Raw genomic sequence first — 20603 nt, forward strand, 5'->3', positions numbered from 1 at the left:
ATGTAGATTAAATTTTTGTACTGTCTTTAAAAATAGCCAATCAATAGCAATAACCCAATATCATGGTGAGCAGAAGAGGAAAAAAAAAACAGGACAAAAATAAAACCTTATATAACATATTAGTATGGAAAATTAGTTTTCTCTTAGGCATAAAAATGAATGATACAGTAATTTCATTTTTTTAAAAAGAATCCTTTCACGATAAGACACTCTGGGGAAATTTTAAAAACATCATTACACAATGGAACAAAAAAGAATATATAAAGCTAATTTTAAAACTGCCAGACAACTCCAAAGTACTTCTTTAAAGATTTTCTTTAATCAGAGGCAAAATATTCTGAAATGAAATAAACATCTTCTGAGAAAAAAAGCTGAATGATATTTGGAAGGGAAGAAAGATGAAATAAGACAGTTCAAGAAGGTTAAGAGTCTCTATCAGGTCCATTTCAGCTAAGATAATATTAGCACTGGATGCAATTTGAAAGTCAACATGTTGCTGTTTGGGCAGATGAGGCTCAAAAAGGTCATAAAGACCTCCCATGTTTATAAAATCTTAAAGATAAAAAGGACCAACTAAATCCACTCCTAATTTCAGTCAATAAGGCCTTTTAAATTTTATATGTCACGCATATAACCACATGTTATTGTGCCCTCATGAATTCCAAATCATAAAGATGACCGTGGCAATGATGTGGCAAGATTCAAATCTCTCCAGTTTGAAAGCTTCAAGTCCCTAAAGTGCAACTTTAAAAGTTCAACAAGACACATAAATGGATTTAAAAAAAAAATTTAAAGCCCAACTAATGCATATTTTGTTTTAGGATGAAGAAGCATGTCCAGGCAAAATTCTATATTTTTATACTTGAAAAACAACCAAGGAAGGAGGACAAAGGACATTAATATACTTCTTAGAACTCAGCTTGTCTAGGATTGGACAATGTACCATTCTAGTAGCCAAATCAAATCTTGTACCTGGAATATCAATTTCTCCTTTTTAAAAATATTTTCTTAGGGTATAGTTATTGGCCATCAGAATTGAGGACAGAAACAGCTTTGTTTTTACTTTTGTCTCTCAGTGTTTTTAGTACAATATCTGGCATACAAGAGATGTTTAATAATATTGTTCTTGTAGCTTCAGAAATGATCCCCACATTTCAAATATACTGGTAGTATCTGTAGTACCTTATAATTCTTCAGATTTGTGCCTAAATATTTTTTTTCAATAATTCTGGAAGTAAGGCACATATTACTTCAAAAGCAGAAAATAGAGTTTTGGATAAAGTAAATTTTCTTACCTAAAAGTATATCTGGGATTAAATCAGTAAATAAATATGTATGTGAATTATATATATATATATATATATATATATATATATAACACAACACACATACATGTATGCATATAGTTGTACATAAATAATGTGTATATGCACATGATTACATATGGCCAGCAAAAATACATATTATATGTATTAGACACACATATATAGGATACACACTCATATAGGATATTTAAGTATCCTGAAGATTTTGACAATGAACTTGAATATCATGTAATTTTTTATTTCAGTGTTTTGTGTTTGTGTGTGGGGGGGACATTTATGTTTGGTGGAACCATTGTCAATGGGTGTGTGAGAAGTCCTGGAGGTTTCATTCACCTGTTGCTCTTGGCTAAGAACTTACAAAATATAAGTAATTTCAAATTATTGTAATAGCTGACTAACAAACTGGGAGGCTAGAGGAAACAGCATGATGTGGCTCTGCTCTTTACTGATGAATGTCCTTGAACAAATCACTCTTTCTTAAGGGCTAGGCCTTAAACCAAAACCAATATGATTTTCATTGATTGATCACCAAAATAAGTCCCAGGCTAAGTCTCACTGGTCATTGTTTGGGTTTTGATGGACTCAGAATGAATGTAAATAGCAGTCATTTCTGCTTTGGCCAGAACCCTCGAGTTCTTCCCAGATTTATTTATTTTTCTAGATTTAAACCTTTCTTCCTGTGCAATATCTTTCCTATTCTAAGTACATTGCAACTATATATGTATGTGTGTATATATATATATACACATTTACTATCTATATATACACTTATATACACTTATATATAATTATATATAAGTGTATATAAGTGTATATATAGATATTAAATGTTATATATAAGTGTATATAAGTGTATATATAGATATACTCTCAGTTTCCTTATAAGGTGTTATCTTAAATGTCCTTTAAAGTCAATACCAGCTCTAAATGAACTTGTATTATCTGTTCCTCTTCCCGACATGCACACACAGATTTGAGAAAATGTACAAACCTATTAAGCAGTGAAATTTTTCAGAATTCCTTATATATAATTATATATAAGTGTATATAAGTGTATATATAGATATTAAATGTTATATATAAGTGTATATAAGTGTATATATAGATATTAAATGTGTATATATATATATATATATATATATATATACATACACACATATATTTATTTATGTATATATAGAGAGAGGGAGACAGAAAGAGAGAGAGAGAAACAGAGAGATACAGAGAGACAGACAGAGAGAGAGAGATTGAAAAAGGGAGAGAGAGAGGGAGAAAGCGAGTTCTATGGATTGGATGTCTTATCATTTATTGTAAGTGGAGTAAAGTAATTTGAACAAATCAATCAATCCCACTCTTACTTCCCCTGCCAATTTTGACATCTGCTGTTCTCAGAGAGTAAGGATATGTCATATATTGGTGATGACTGATCAATTCACAAATTAGGAAAAGTATTTCTAAGTATATATACATTTTGGAAGGAACTCTTTTGGACCAAGGCAGAGATTTTCAAAATATGTTGTTTAAAGACATGTGAGTTTTTTATTAAGTTAATTATTAAGAAATTAAATTAATGCCTTTTGGTCCACAGTTGGGAATGTTTCAACCATACCCTAGTGAACATGTTAGTTATGTTGAGACCAGAATGAAAATCTCAGCACAGCTGACCAGTACTTTTCTAGACTATGAGTGCAGCTCTTCCAGAAACGATGCTACTGGCTTTACATTTTGTTTGCTGCTATTTAACCCTCAGATGTACCTATCTATTAATTTTTTTTGGGTGTCTCTGAAAAGACTCACATAAATAATGAATCTTTCTGCTGACAGAAGATAAAAGAAACTTACCACTTACTACAACTTTGGCCCAGAAGAACACTAAATAAACAATGACATGATGGTTGAGTTCATTGTCAAAACCTTCAAGGTGGTGACTGATTTCTCCCTGAGAGGGTTTGATGTTCATGGGACGCACAAATTGGTAGATGGAAAGCCTCTCCATTGGACAAGTTGTTAGTTTACAAAATCATTCCAGAAGATAGTGGCAGTTCTGACAACACTATTCATTAAAATAATTGACTGTCATTAGATAGACTTTTTTTTTGCACAAATTGAGGCTGATGGATATTCATCTCTACAAATTCTAAACCAATCTCAGCTTTTTAGTATCAAACATCAAGGATGTTTGACCCAAACAATGTCTCATAAAAAATATTTCCAATAGATAAGGCTTTGCATATTGTACCTCATTTAGTCAGAGTATTACTTATTGAGCTACAATAGTTGTTTTCATTGTTTTGTAGTGTCATTCCTTGCCATAAACATCATAATAATAATTTCACTTCCATTTATTTCATTTATTCAACATCCTGATATATTAGTTTGGATAAGGAAACAACCTTCATAATGCCAGCTGCCAATTAAAATAATTTATGCATATATTCTGTCATTCTGAAATAGGTCAATAATTATATATTTTAAATATATTGATGTAAATTTTGCTAATTTTAATTTTAAACTATGGTTTTAAAATTTTCATATGTGAGAGAAAAATTTTTACATGGCTTAAAGAATGTCCCATAATTCAAAATTGCTCTGAGACTTTTGGGACTTTGTATAAATCATGTAAGAATTTTCTCCCTTAAATATCAAAGTATTAATGTCATGCTCCAAACTCATATTTATAAAAATATACATTAAATATATTAAAAGTAAATTTATTAAGCTTAAAATTGAATTAAGCCTTTTGGGAGAGCCTATATGATGGAATCCAGTGGGTCAAGGGCTAATTGAAATAAGCATTAAGAAACAGATAGATCTTGCTATTATATTTTTTCCAATATGTGTTAGAGCTTAGCACATGCTGTTACCCTGTAATCAATGATCTGAAACAACTTTAATTTGGCCTGAGTTGTTTTTTTTTTTCATTGAAATTACATTGGTTTTACTCTTGTTTTTAATCAATATGAGAACAAAATGGTTTTATAACTGAAGAACTGCTCACTATATTAAAACTAAATTTTTAAATTTGTAAAAGCATTTCAGATGTGATTGTTTTTCTGTTAAGAAAACAATTTGGTGCTCACTGATTACACAGTATCTTTGCTGATATCAGTGGGAAAAAATGTCCACCTGCAACTGGTATATTATGATAATAGAAAACACTCCCTGAGGTTCAAATCTTTTTTTGTTCTTTATATCAATTTATTTTATTTGAGTGTATAAAAAAATTAAATTTTAAATTACATGCAAAGACTTTCCTTTACATTCATATAATGGAAGAAGAATATTGTAGTGGGAAGAGCACCAGACTTAAAGGTCTTGAATTTGAATCCCAATTCTTGTTATTTAGTACTTGGTAGACTTTGGACAAGTTAAATCCCTTTATGATCTCAGTTTCCTTATAAGGTGTTATCTTAAATGTCCTTTAAAGTCAATACCAGCTCTAAATGAACTTGTATTATCTGTTCCTCTTCCCGACATGCACACACAGATTTGAGAAAATGTACAAACCTATTAAGCAGTGAAATTTTTCAGAATTCCTGATATTTAACTAGTTTGCCTAAGAAATGAATATTAGTTCAAGGTACCTGAGAGATCTTAATAACCAAGAACTGAAGAATTATCTAACCACACATATGCAATTAGTGGAATGCTAGTCTTTCTATTATATCTATTCAGAGACATCTATTCAGGAACACTTACATTAAAATTGATAAATTGAAATTAGCTAAGTAATGGAAGTAATATAAATTGTTGTGGTATTGAATCATTAAAGAATTTGCAAATAGAACCTAAAAAACTACAGGTTAATTGGTAGGGCTAGAAGATTGACTCAGAGACAAGTCTTCAGTATCATCAGAAGGACAAATTCCTAGCCAACGAGTGGAGAGTGATGAGAAGTGGTCCATTTATTCTTTTGGCTTATAAGCATAAAAAAAGGAGACAAGTTCTAACTGGCAAGCTTTAGAGTTGGAGGTTAGAAAAAGAGCTGATATTTATCAATCAATGCAAGCAAAGTACTCCTTACAAAAATCAGCTTCAATAAAAAATACTTTGACAATGGGACAAAAAGCCCCTTCCCTCCTCATATGATCCCTCTCCTTTTGTTTGGTTTTCTTGGGAATTGATGTTTACAGGGTAACTACTAGTAATATCTGCTATTGATAGATACTTATGTTGTTTTAAGAAAATTCTAGATGACTAAAAACATAAAAATAACAGCACAGTAAATTTGTCATTTTGGGCACTGATAAATTCAAGCACTTCTTTATTTACATATTCAGCCATCAAACATTTATTAAATTGCTACTTTATGTTTCTGACATTGTAGCAGGTAATAGGGAAGACAGAAATATAAAAAAAAATATGACTTCACAGAGTCCAGGAGAAGACATGGCATATGCAGAATTAGAAGAAGCAAATTACAGAATAGGAGGCAGGAAGAAGTGAGCAATTAGAATCTAGATGCTCTGATTCTTAATGGAGCATTCCTTGGATATTTATAAAGACAAGCAGGTAGAATTTTTTTAGAAGTGGAGGATAATCTAATGCAATAACAATGTTATGAAGCATGAAAATTCCTATACTTTCAAAGACTGGTATGGATACTCTTATCTCCCCTGCCAATGAAGATCTAAAACCATCTATGAGTTAGTTATTCACTTTTAAAAGTTGTACTTCCTGAAAAATTCATCACTCTCTATTTGACCTGCTATGAGCCTCTCCAAAATTAGCCAGATCTTTGGATGACAGACATACCTTGTACTGCTCAGTCTATGCTCAAAGCCTGTCACCTTGGTTGAATCTGCTAAAACTTGAATTCTACTTGCATAATTTGGGAACTCAGGGTCACCTCCACGTCTCACAATTACTTGGTTAAAAATAATAGCTATAGAATATGAGCTAATGTATATTCATTGAATAATATGATATTCATAGTACCAAGTTTAGTGCTCTTCACATTAAGAAATCAATAAAAGCTGAAGCTGAAACATTAAAAACCTAATTATCATCAATAAGCAATTATAGAATATTAGAAACAAGGTCTAAAGATTATCTTTTATAAGTGCAGTACCCATAATAGTTTTTTAAAAATTCAGCTTAACCTTCTTATCACTCCTGGGGGATCTATTAAAATTCTTAAGAATTATAAGAATAACTTGGGAAAATCTTTCTGAAAAGGAAAGATTTTTTTATAAATTAAGTTAATATTTGGGTAAAAAAACCCAACTTTCTCTTGTATAAGTAATAGATGATATGGCAATAGACATTAGTCAAGGGGATTTTCATAGAAATTTCACACAGTAATAACTGTGAATAAAATGTACATTTAATGATATTTGTGGTTAGTTCATTCAATTATTAAAAACAGTATTAGTGAGGTTATGATTATAGGTCCAATTCTGACATGGACTAGTTTGTTTTCCTTTGATATAGGTCATAGACTACATAGTATTCCTACCTATCCATTCTACAAATTAATGCAATTAGTCACTTGTCAAGTAGGACTGGTGTACATCAGTCTCTATCATTAAAAAAGATAACATAATGGATACCATCCACTTCTGGATGCCATGTTGTAGGAGGTTCATAGTATAAGTTAAAGTTTCTAGAGAAAGCCAACCAGGACCATGAAGGACATTTAGATCATTCCATAGGAAAACTTTGTAGAGCAATTGAGAATGCTTACTGCAGAGAAGAGACTTAAGAAGGTACACGAGAGTAGTTTTTAAGTATTTGAAGAACTGTCATGAAAAAAGGGATTAGAGTTGTTTTGTTTGGCCCAGCAAAGTGGAAATGAGTAGAAGTTATGAAAAGGCACATTTTAGCTTTGTCATGGATCTTTTTTTTTTTTTTTTTTCTAGATCGTCTTTTCTTTGATTATTTTTATTAGCACCTACAGATCCAACTGAACAGCTAGGTGGAAAAATGGATAGAGTTCCAGGCCTGAAGTCATAAAGATTCATTTTCCTTAGTTCAAATCTAGTTTCAGACACTTTATAGCTATATGACTCTGGGCAAATCACTTAACCCTATGAGGCTCTGTGAAATAAGCTGGAGAAAAAAGTACAAGGAATTCTGGTATCTTTGCTAAGAAAACCCCAAAAAGGGTCATGAAGAGTGGGAAATGACTGGAACAGCTTCACAAAAACTAAGCATATATTCAATTATCATTTGTTCATTCAATATCATTTATATTTGTAGATGGTTCCCAGATTTATATATGCAGATCTATATATTCTAGTCTTTCTGGAGCTCTAGCCTCATGTTACAAATGTTCTATTGAATATTTTGAATTGTATATCTGCAGACAGTCCAAACTCAACATGTTCAAAATGGAATATATTATCTTTCCCCAACACATTCCTATTGTGAACTTGCCTATTACTATCAAAGATACCACCGTCCTTTTAGTCATTCAGGTTCAAAAGTTTGGTTTATTTTGGACTTCTGTCACTTTCTCTACATTTACAATTACTTGCCCCAAATCCTGTCATTTTAATATCTCATACATCTCTCATATATACATTTTTTCTTCATTCACATAGCCACCACCCTACTACAGGCTCTCACCATTTCTCTTCTAGACTATTGAAATAGTCTTCTGTTATTCTTTCTGCCTTAAGTCTCTCCACATGACAATATATCCTCCATAGACTGATGAAAATGATTTTCCTAAAGTATAGGTCAATGAACCATAAAATATTTATTAAACACTTATGATGTGTCAGATATATTGGATAATTAAATTTTGCATAATGCTTATTTTAAGTATGTCTTTAGAGATAAGAAACCATTTTTCAAGTGATATGGAAATAATACATAAAGTTACAGAAGCTTTCTCCACTAATGAAGATCACAACTTATCTTTGGCTTAGTAAATAAATCTTTTGGGGTTGACTAAGATCAAATGACTTAACCAGGGTCACTCAGATAATAAATATTAAAACAACGATTTGGCTTTAAGACCATGTCTTTCGTAGGTAGGTATCCTGCGTTTGTGCAGCTAGCCAGTGTTGTGCGTCCTGATATACATTTTGATATCATCTTTTCAGGAGCTGGGATAATTAAAACCAGGAAGATATAAATTTTAATGACAGTTTTCAGACTAGTAGTTCCCACAGTGGAAAAGAGACTGCTCAGGGAGACTCCAAGAAAAAGCATAATTCTAATTAAGTGTTTGTGTGCTTTTGTGTGTGTGTGTGTGTGTGTGTGTGTGTGTGTGCGTGTGTATGTATGTGTATTTTAGGTGTGTATTAGGGAATAAAAAGTAAAAGAGGTGGGGGAGAGGGAGATGGAGAGAGAGAAGGTGAGGAAAAAGGAGAAGGAGAGGGAAAGGGAGAGAGAGAGGAAATTATCTTAATTTATTTGATTTTTCAGTTTCTTAATTAAATCTATAAACATGAAAAGTTGGATATAGTAGTCTTCTGGCTAAAAAAAGAATTGAAAAAATTCTTGTGGATAAATTATAGAATATTTTGTTTATTCTTTAAAATAGCAACATAAAATTGACAAGAGAGACATCATAATATATATTTTTCTTCATGATATACATACATGTATATTTTCTTTGTAACACAAATCTATGTATATGTCTGCCTTATAAAACATTTTGACATTGTTATGCAGAGATAAACCTCTAAAGGTGAGACTGTTTCAATTTTTTATCTTTGTGGCCCTAGAATCCAGCATGCTACCTGGCACATAGTAGAGTTTTTTCCTAATGAATGAATGAAAGTAGGGATATTTTAGCAAAATAGAGGAACACTTCCTGTTTTTGAAAATTCCTGTTGTCTTAAGAATTCATGAATGGTTATTCAAGAATTCTCAAGAGCACATCACAATAAAGAAGAAATTTTTTTTATTAAAAATGTAAATCTTTTTCAAATATTCTTTAATTTATAGCATGAGACAACAAACTAAGCTTAAACATCTCCAAAAGTCTTCAAAATCTGAAGATACTGTAGAAAATGTTTAGGGACTTTTTTTTCTGTTTGGCACAGTACCAGACAGGAAAGTAATCATTTCATCAATGTTTGTCAACCTGAAAAAAATAGAAATAATAGCTTTGTCTTCCAGAAAACTTTTCTTGACAGTGGGAAGAGTTCTTTTTTTGTTTCATTGAAAAAATGTATTATCTATGAGCAAAATGCTTGAAGTATTTAAATATAAAACTATGCAAAATAAAAGGTCACAGAGGAGTAAAGCCAAACTCACCGATTGTAGAAATCATCCCTGTAGTAATCATAATCAAAGACATAACCACTGCAAAAGGAACACAAAAACAGTCACCAGTCAGCAGTTAGTAAACTTACTAATGACTTTGTGGTATTATAATATTGTTTATTGTTTATTTGACTGTTTTCAATATATTTATCTACAAATGAACTATATAAGGCAATATACACATTTCATTAAAAAGACTATAAAGTTACTGCAATTTTTTTTTTCAAATGTGAACCAATAATTTCCATTGGCAGATTAGAAGAACCTATAACTGGAGGAGAGAATGGGTATGTTATCTGAAACATCACCGTAGGGAATCCCACTAAGAAAATTCCTTCTTTCAAAAACAGATCATTATTTAGCATGTCCTATTCTACTAAAGATCTCAGAGATTTGCCTGGTACATGGAAAAGATAAATGACTTGCCCAAGGCCACAATTCTAGGACATGTCAGTTCCAGGGACATGAATTCAGTTCTATATAAATCTGAGACTAGATTTGTATCCCCTACACAATGCTCTTTCTTATATTATGTAAATCTGAGACTAGATTTGTATCCCCTACACAATGCTCTTTCTTATATTATGTAACATAATTAATATGTACAATTGATGGCTTTCTCTCACTTTTTCCTACTCAAAGGAAGAATTCAGCCCTTTTACATTTAGAAAAGAGTAAAGTCCATACCATAAAAGGGAGAAGAAGCTAAGAAAGTCTTGCCTTAGTGTTATGAATAACAATAATGTCTTTTATGCTTTTTTTTTTCTCTCAAGGGTGTTCAGATAGTCATTGGTAAAATGAATTTGAACAACCAGAAAATCAAGACAGATGAGTGAAAATATAAAACAAAGAACACATAGACATTTGCCCAAGTAACCAAAGAAAACATAGAGAGTTTAAGTAAAGATCAAAGTCCCCAAATCTTAATTTTGTGACAGAATATTTTCACTGATGGGAAATGATTTTTTTTAACAAGTCCATTTAATTTAATCAATTTTGGTTCTGGTTGTCATTTTTTTTTAAAATTGCAAAAGCCTAAAAGTATTAGTGAGCAATCTGGCTTTATTTAAGGCCCAAGTAAAATTCTATCTTCTACAGACAGGTAGCCTTTCTTAACCTCTCAATTCTAATGCCTTCTCTCTGTTAATTATTTATTATTCATCTTTTATAATTTATTTTGTATTTATCTTTACATGTTGTCTCCCCCATTATTGTAAGCTTGAGGGTATGTTATGTCTTCTCTTCAATTGTACCCTCAGTTCTTAAAACCTGGTACATAGTAGGCACTTAATATTTATTAATTTGATTGACTGAAATAGAGTCATAATACCAAGTTTTTAAGTTATTATTATTGTTTGGAGTTACATTGCTGGTTGATAAAATAATGACTTTTGAAACATATGCATATACATACATATTTCAATATATATGTATATATATGTATATAGTAAAAGCTTGCTACAGAGTAATATACTTAGTCTATCAGACATGATGGTTCTGACCTCATTGTATTTATATCAATAATATATTTGGAAAAAGTTTTAAATTCCCTCCCTTTTTTTTGAGCTCAACCATTGAAAATGCTTATAGGAATTCTCTTGAGTAGACAGACACATTAGTTCATTTAACACTAAGGACAGAACCATTGTTCCCTCTATACTTGCATCATGAAGTGTGCTAATTGATGAAATGATCCAGAGAATTGAGGATAAAAATCCATTTTTGTCTAATTCATTTAGATAATTGAGGCAAATGATTTTTACTGCAATTACTCAGATACTTAACTTTTGTTTGCTTTGAGTGAAAAGGTTCTTGATAGAGAAATGAAATTTGATACTTTACAAAGAGATTGTGTATGAAATAATTAAAAGGAGGGAATTATGCTCAAACAGGAGGGGATAACATGAAGTATGAAGTTGCTTTTTTATCCTTATTGGGAGGTCTGTCTATCCTTCTATTTTCTTTTAGTCCATTACCTGTTCTTGATTAATTTACCTTCCTCTGTACTATTAATCTGGACAGCCACTTTGGTGTTCTTATTCCTCCTTTCATCTTCAAATCTATTATTTTTTTCCTCTTCTCATTCTAGTAATTTTAAACACTGGGTAATCACCACCATCTGCCTTCTATTCTTGTGTTCCGTCCTTTCAGTCACGTCCAACTCTTTGTGACCCCATTTTGGAGTTTTCTTGGCAAAGATACTGGAATGATTTGCCATTTTCTTCTTCAGTTCATTTTACAGATGAAGAAGCTAGACGAACAGGGTAAGTAATTTTCCCAGAGTCACAGAGCTAGCAAATGTGTGAGGCTGGCTTTGAACTCAAGAATAGGAGTCTTTGTGTTTCCTGGCCCGACATTCTAAACATTGCACAATTTATTTCACTTGTACAGAGGTAGCTACATATTGTCTTCCCCCATATTTTTGCTTTTCTTCATGTTCAGAATCGTGTTCCTCTATTTTTTATAATAAAATTCTAACAACAGAAATCTATAATTGCTGCCTCAGTGGTATCATTATCAACTCATTCTTCAATCTCTTTCCATTTGATTTTTCCAACCTACAGCAATTCACCAAGGTAACTATTGAATTGAAAACAACAATAACAACAAAGAAAGGCCTCTCTTCAGATCTCATTCTCCTTGACTTCAGTATTGTACTTTATAATGTTAAGTATTCTCTCCTTCCTGATGGTCTCCCATAGTTTCCATGATATTGTACAAAGTCATTCTCTTGTCTATTCTGATCATACTTCCTAGTTTCTGTTCTTTTTGCATCTTAAATGTGAGTGTTCTTCAAGGTCCTGTTCTCATTCTTACTCATTGTTTTAAAAATATGACCCATTTTGATCAAAGGATATGAACAGACAATTTTCAGATGAAGAAACTAAAACTATTTGTAGTCACATGAAAACGTGTTCCAAATCACTGCTGATCAGAGAAATGCAAATTAAGACAACGCTGAGATACCACTTACACACCTGTCAGATTGGCTAAGATGACAGGAAAAGATAATGAAAATGTTGGAGGAGATGTGGGAAAACTGGGATACGTTGTTGGTGAAACTGTGAATGGATCCAACCATTCTGGAGAGCAATTTGGAACTATGCTCAAAAAGTTATCAAACTGTGCATACCCTTTGATCCAGCAGGGCTACTACTGGGCTTATACCCCAAAGAGATACTAAAGGAGGGAAAGGGACCTGTATGTGCCAAAATGTTTGTGGCAGCCCTGTTTGTAGTGGCCAGAAACTGAAAACTGAGTGGATGCCCCTCAATTAGAGAATGGCTGAATAAATTGTGGTATATGAATGTTATGGAATATTATTGTTCTATAAGAAATGACCAGCAGGATGATTTTAGAGAGGGTTGGAGAGACTTACACAAACTGATTCTGAGTGAAACGAGCAGGGCCAGAGATCCTAATGCATGGCAACAACAAGACTATACAATGATCAATTCTGATGGACATGGCTCTCTTAATATTGAGATGATTCAAACTAGTTCCACTTATATAGTGATAAAGAGAGCCATCTATACCCAGAGAGAGAACCGTGGGAACAGAGTGTGGAATACAATATAGCATTCTCACTCTCTCTGTTGTTAGTTGTTTGCATTGTGTTTTCTTTCTGAATTTTTCTTTTCCTTCCTTCTTGATCTGATTTTTTTTGTGTAACAAGATAATTGTATAAATATGTATACACATATTAGATCTAACATGTATTTCAACATATTTAACATATATTGGACTACCTGCCAGCTAGGGGTGAGGGTAGGGGAAAGGAGGGGAAAATTTGTAACAAAAGATTATGCCAGGGTAATTTTGGAAAAATTACCCATGCATATGCTTTGTAAATAAAAAGCTTTAATAAAAAATAATGTAAAAAGAAATATGACCCATTTCTATGATTTCAATTATTAAGCCTCCTCAGCTTACTTTCAGTTTCACAAATCCTACCTTGAACTTTTCCATGAGCTTCAATTTTGAAATTTCTAGTTTCTTATTGAACACTTCCACAGAGATATCTCAGAGTTAACTCAAACTCAACATGATTTAAAATTTATTTATCATCTTCCTTTTACAAACAATTCATCTTTATGATTTTCATTTTGCTCATGATAGTACCAACTTTCTGCTAGTTAACCAGCCATGTGATTTTGGTAGGAATCTCCTAACAGATTTCCTTTCCCCTGGAATTTTCCTTATTTGCCAGAATTACCTTCATAATAGAAAATTCTGATCATTTCACCTCACTGCTCGAAAACTTTACATATGCCTTACTGCTACCACATAAAATACAATCTCTTTAGCCTGGCATCGAAGCTTTTGCATCTTCCTCTCCATTTTCCTCCAAATTATCAAACTAAACATATTACTCCATTTTTTGTACTAATTTTTCCCTAAACAAAATGATATTCTAGCTGTTTTTTAATCCCTCACCATATTTGTACCTAATGAAAATCTTGCCTTTCTTCATAATTCAGTTTATGAGACATTTCTTCCATGTTTATGAGTCCCTTCTTCCCATGTAGTCCTTCCTAATCTAGGTGCTCTTACCCTCTTTAATTTTTTCATATAGAATATAATAGGTGTTTAGTAAATTCATTCTTCTTTCCTTCCTCTCTCCCTCTTTCCCTCCTTCCTCTCTTCCTTTCCCCCTCCCTCCCTTCCTTCCTTCCTTTTCTCCATTCTTCTCTTCTTCCTTCCCATTACTGTTAACTCCTTTATGTATTTCTATTATGTTTTGCATTACAATCATCCAAGCATTGGTATTATCCTCACTACTGTTCCAGTGTTTTCTTTTATTTTTTATGTGCCTCATAAAATACACTTGACATAATAAGCACTTAACCCATTTGCTGAGTGAGGGAATGAAATATTCTTTGATTAAAAAATCTTTTATTTTTCATTCAACAGAGGATGAAATGACCTTCTCTGTAAATTTCTTCTTCTGATGATAGAATCATCTTCTATCATTACTGTAACTTAGGTTAACATATTTTCTAAGAGTATATAGTTAGAATATTATATCTGTATCTGTGTTTTACTGATAAGCTTCACTGGCTACAACATGGTGCTAATAAGACCATGGTGACAGGTTTAATTCTGTCTTCACTCCTAATATACCTCCACATTTTGTTTACTAATTTACAGATAAATTCACATCATGAAGTCAGAAGCATCAAAAAAACACAAGCATATTTATTTGTAACTTAATAATCATAACAAAGAAATCCATGATTAACCCCATTTTCCAGATGAGGAAAAGAACATTCACACAAATGTCCTCCTAACTTTAAGTGCAGTGTTATTTCCATTCTGCCACCTTTCTATACTCTATTTTACTTTATGTAATATTGATAAGGAAGTTTAATCCTATTACGAAAACACCACTCATTTCTATGATACTGTTTTTGCACTGTTCTCTCTCCTCTCTCTTCCTCTCTTTTACTTCTTCCTTCTTATAGAGAACTGCCCTTGCAGAGATGTTAATCTAGTGCAATTTGCTCTTAAGAAAACATGTTATAAGATATTTTCCCTAAGATCATTAAAATTTGATTTTTGGATTTCCACAGTACCAATTTAATAACATGACAAAAATTAAAATAATTTCATGCATTGAAGAAGTAAATCCAGGGATGGTCAAAGCTGTTTACAGACAGGAGTCAGACCCAGAATTTCAACTTTAATTGTCACTATGCTTCAAAGCCTTTAGCCTCTTCTAGAAAAAAATCTAATTTTATTAGTTGCCATTTTCTCTTCTAGAAAACTGATTTACCACAATTATAAGCTAAACATTTTTTTAGTTTGCACTTTTTGCATTTTAAATTCCTTCTATTTTTTTCTAATTTTCATTTTACTTTTCAAATTATCCACATAACTGATCAAATCTTCACAATAAAACCTAATGGGAAGACAGAAGTGCCAAGGGCTTTCAGGCTCTTACTTTGTTTTATTACTTTTTATTGAAGATTAAATTTAAAGAGGTCAAAGCCACTCTCCTAGAATTTAATATAAACACTTTCATTTGTAGAGGAAGCCATATCTTGTTGGATCTTACAATCTAAGAGATCAATTTTATCTAATTCTTTTTGCGTTCTAAAAATCAGTTCCATATGAATTAACTAATTCTTCTTTTGATGTTTCTGGTGAACTTGATTAAAATAGGATACATGCAGATTTCCCAGCAGAAATATAAATTACAATTCAATAACATCTTTAGAGGCAGACATTCCTTCAGGAAGTCCCTCTCCATAGCTTTCTGACCTCCTTACACAGAAATGTCTTTGTTAGGTATACCCCTTCTCTAAGAGGTAATGTTTGGCTTAGGGAAGAAATGTATGGATGGGCTATCATGTAGACTTTCTTGTTTAGTCACAAGCCTTGCCTAGGAAAAGAGGGAAATCATGACATACAGCGGCCATTTCAGAGCTGATTTCCCACTGTTCAAAAATGATAGTGAAGTCAAAGCCATTTGGAAGACATTAGATATAATCCACCAAAGGGCTTTGCTAATGAATCCCAAACTCATCCTTGTGGTAAAACACCCCTAGCTCTATAGATTAGAGCATATAAAACTCAGATACCATGACTCAAAGTTTAGCACTCTTTTCACTGTAGCATTGGATTTATGAGTTCTCATTTACGATATGTTTAAAAAATTATTTTGCTTTTCAGTGCAATAAAAGTCAAAAGTCATTTTCAGCTCAGGGGTTCTTTAATAATAATATTTTAAACTAAAATGATATATCTTCAAATGACAGACATTCAAATAAAAATACTCATTAAAATTATTGGTTGCCATTTCTACTGTACTAATTAGAGTTGTATTCATTTTGTGAATAATATAACCAGACTGAAGAGAATAGGATTTGTACATATATCCATGTTGTATATATTTCCTCCCCCTCTTTCCTACCCCCCCCCACCCCTTTCCCCAATCTGGCTACTCTCATTTATAGGCCTTCCAGCACAATACTGAGAGCAGGAAATGTACTCAATAAATATTTGCTGATTAGATTTGCTCCCAGCATCCCCATGGAGAAGCTTTCCTTGATGCAATATATGCCCTCAGTCTAGTAAAGTCTGGAAATTCAAGCACATGGAGAGATTAAAGAGTCACAACCACAGCTACTGTTAAACTCTTAACCTCTGGCTGGTTTCCTTCAGTAACCTATCAAGCTGTTGTACAAAGGCTGTAGGCAATCCCTTGTATTATTATTATTATAGATGACAGGTAAAAAAAATTGAACCTTATGTGGCCTTCTATTTGATAACAGTAACATCTCTTTATAGACTAGGTACTCCCAGTTCTCCTAATCACATCTCTGTGATTCTTTTACTCTCCCCATGACCTATCTTTCTCTAAAAAAAATTCTAAGATTTAATATAATAAGAAAGACACTTACATTCTTTTTCCACTGCTCAACTAGTATCATTCAGTAGAATTTAAGCCCTTTCAGGACAGCAATTATTTCATTTTAGTTTTGCATCCTTAGTGCCTTGTACATAGTAGCTGCTAAATAAATATTTGTTGAATTGAATCTGGGAGCATATCCCTCAATTTCCTCCTTTTTGTTTGGCAAGAACCAATATTTGATATATTGTCATATTCCATCATCTTACATTTTAAATACAGATTCTCAAGGATTTTATCCATTTCTTTGAAAGGTCGTCATTATTTATAAAATAGCTTCCCAAAAGAGCACTACTCACAATACAGACACCAATGCTAAGGTATGTACAAGTGTAACAAAATCCATTCCACCATCACCTAATGATAGCAGCTTCCCCCTATGTGATATGAGAAAAGACAGTTTTCTCTCACCCATTTAAGGGCTGTATACTGGAGCAGTAGAACCACTAAATAAGAGAGGAAGTTTCATGGGAGGGAGAGATGATGAGCAGCAGAGAGAAATGAAAAAGAACTGGATGATGAGCAGCAGAGAGAAATCAAAAAGAACTCTATCAGCAGAAAACAAGATGTATGGGGGGAGCAAAATCAAGAAATTACTGATAGACCTTCATGCTCCATAGATATCTACATTATTTCAAAACAATGGGCAAAACCCCCACTTCCACTCTCAGTATCTTTGATGAGCCCCTTTGATGGAAGAACAGTGTGGACAAAACTCACACAGGATGGACAATCATGAACCACATCCTTGTCTGTAGATACTAAATACAGTATGATAGATTTAAGGGTAGAAAGGACATTTATACAGAAACTGAATGAGAAAACTATTATTTGAACCCAGGTCTTTTGACTCCAAATACAATCTATTTTCCAGTGTACCACAGTTCTTCTTGATACTTTCTCAGTGAAAATCTGCTGTCCTCTGTTATTCAAGACCTTCTCTAATAAGACCTTTATATACTTCCCCAGTTTTATTTCAAAGCTTTCAATTTAACCTAAAGCAACACTTATTCCATGAATAGGCCACATAAATTCCTGAATCTATACCTACCATTGGTCATTTCTCACCTTATCCCAACTTTCACTCAGTGCCCAAATTTCATTCCTATTCCTCTCTAATCATTTCAGCTCAATGATCTTGTCTTCCATGAAATACTTAAAAAATATTTTCATTAACTTAGCACTTAGCATAAAATAACATTATTGTTATTTGTTTTTATGTTCTATATCCAAAGACATTCCTTGTAAATAGTATCCTCCTGAGGACAAGTCATATTATATAAGGACATTAAAAAGTGGATTGATGGTAACTTTATGGGTAAAAGTTTCAGTTGAATGACAGTCAGAAACCAGATTGCCAAGAATACAGGAGACAGAGAGAGGAGAGGAATGTAAGGTAATTGAGTTCAGACAACTTTTCCTAAGAGTGATAAGAAAATAAGAGATGAAAAACAGCCTGATTGGAATGGTGAGAGAATCTTGAGAGGTGAAAACATTTTGAAAAGGTGCTGTGCTACTGGAGTGGGATTGAGATCCAATTAGAAATAAAACGGTGACTGTTGTAGTGAGAACATATTGAACTTAAGGGCTAAGGACTGAGCTTTCAGATGAGGAAGCACTTTACAAATATTATCTTATTTGATCCTAAGAAATCTATGATAGGTGCTATTGTTACCATAATTTTACAGATGAAAAAACTGAGTCAGACAGTGGTTAAGGGACTTGCCCATGATCACCCAGTAAGTATCTGAGGCTGGCTTTCGACTCAACTCTTCCTGACTCCAGACCAAGTTCTTATCCATTGTGTCAGCTAGTTGCCATTACAAATACAGATCAGCATCTTCTCTGCAACTTATTGAATTTTTCAATGATTTGCCTAAAATACTATAGACATTTAGAGATAAAATTTCAACCCAGTTCTTCTAGGTTTAGAAGTCTGGTCTTCATCTACTGTGCCTTTCTGTTTCTTGATTGTATGTCTTATTCTATCTCTTTACAGTAGTGAGTAGGAACAGAGGAGTGGTAGGAATCTAGGGCTGGGCATTTGGCAAGGTATATATGATAAAGGGGAAAAAATGAAGGCAGAGCAGGAGTGATTGCCTGGAAAGATACTGAGAGAGGAGGATAGTTGAGGATATAGAATAGATTCAGAAGAAATAAGGTATGAGGAGATATTGAATGACAGGAGATTATGACTGGATAAAAGAATTTCAAAGCTCTTGATTGGGGAAAAAGCTATTGGTATAGGGAAAAATACTTATTGGTTAATAGGTGTGAATAAGGTAAAGAGGAGAAGGCAGTCATTGGATCTGCACAGATTGAAGAAATAGAAGTTTACCATCCACTGATGGTAAATGAACCTCTAAACCTTAATAGTCTGGTTTGGCCGAAAGAAAAAAAAAACACTATCCCCTAGTGAACATCCTTCTGGTAATGTTGACATCCTAATTAAGGCAGGCTAGTTTTCAGAAGATATACATACATAGTCTATTGCCAGTAACATAATCAAAACATTTAGAGTTTAGCAAAATCTGTCAGAGCTTATGCCTCACCAGAATAATCTTCAAGCTATTTTCTATAACACATCATAATAAAAGAATAAGAGAAAGTCTTTAGGAAAAAAAAAGCACTGAAAGAAGTCCTCAATATATAGAATATTGAGGACTTCTTTCAGTGCTTTTTTCAGAGACTTTATCTCTATACACTGGTCCAACTATTATCTTTTTCTTGTGTCTATTCTTTCCTTTGCTTTTAAATAAAAGATATTGAAGATGACTATGACTATAAGTCTTTTAAAAAATCAGAAGAACACGTAGAAGTCTAAGAGATGGAATTTATGCCAGCTTGATCTGCAAGCCAGACCATGAGGAACCAAGTCTCAGGTAGCCTGTCTGACTTAGAGATGCAACTTCAGACATCTTTTACTTACATTGCATTTGGGAGTGAATTTGAGGAGAAAAATGATATCCAGGAACTACTATAAGTCTGAGCCCACTTTCTCAAGTAAGAAAGGTAGCAAGTATTTATTAAGTGCCTATGGTATACCAAGCACTGTGATGCATTTTACAAATATTATCTTATTTGATTCTCATGATAATCCTCAAAGGAAGGTGTTATTAGTCAACATGTCTGTATATAAACACACGTACACACATACACATACATACAAACATACACAGATACCATAGGCAATAGAAAGTTCACTAAATCACTGGAAGTTTTCCTGAATAGGAAAATCACCTGCTCAAATCTGTATTTAAGAAGAATCACTAGCAGCAGTTTGAATGATGTGCCAGAGTGGTGAGAAACTTGAAGTGATGGGAACAATTAAGAGGCTTCTGTAATGATCTAGGTGACAGATAATAAGGAACTGAATTAAGATGGAAGTTGTAAATGGAAAGTAGTATAAGTAATGAGATGCAAGAGATATTGTGGAAGAAAAAATGGCAATATTTAGCAATTGAGTAGATATGTGCATTGAGGGAGAATCAAGAGTAAAAGTTAAACGTGACTGGAAGGATGGTTGGGCCTTGGACACACAAAGAATTTGGGTAAGGGCACAGATAGTGAATTAAGTTTTAAACATGTTGGGTTTGGGCTGTCACTAGGCATCCAGTTTCAAATGTTCAATCAACCATTGG

The 20603-nt window shown here is 32.9% G+C and overlaps 1 protein-coding gene across 10 annotated transcripts in view; it reads right to left on the reverse strand.

Annotated features, from left to right (window-relative positions):
• RALYL (RALY RNA binding protein like) overlaps positions 1–20603 on the reverse strand; it is an 803768-nt gene that overhangs the window by 82178 nt on the left and 700987 nt on the right. For all 10 annotated transcript variants that reach the window (XM_031946220.1, XM_031946214.1, XM_031946217.1 and 7 more), the window contains one exon: positions 9540–9587. In XM_031946220.1, coding sequence (XP_031802080.1) covers positions 9540–9587 — 48 coding nt within the window. The remainder of the gene's footprint in view (positions 1–9539; positions 9588–20603) is intronic.

Source organism: Sarcophilus harrisii, chromosome 1 (assembly GCF_902635505.1).
Source record: "Sarcophilus harrisii chromosome 1, mSarHar1.11, whole genome shotgun sequence".
NCBI classification, from domain to species: domain Eukaryota; kingdom Metazoa; phylum Chordata; class Mammalia; order Dasyuromorphia; family Dasyuridae; genus Sarcophilus; species Sarcophilus harrisii.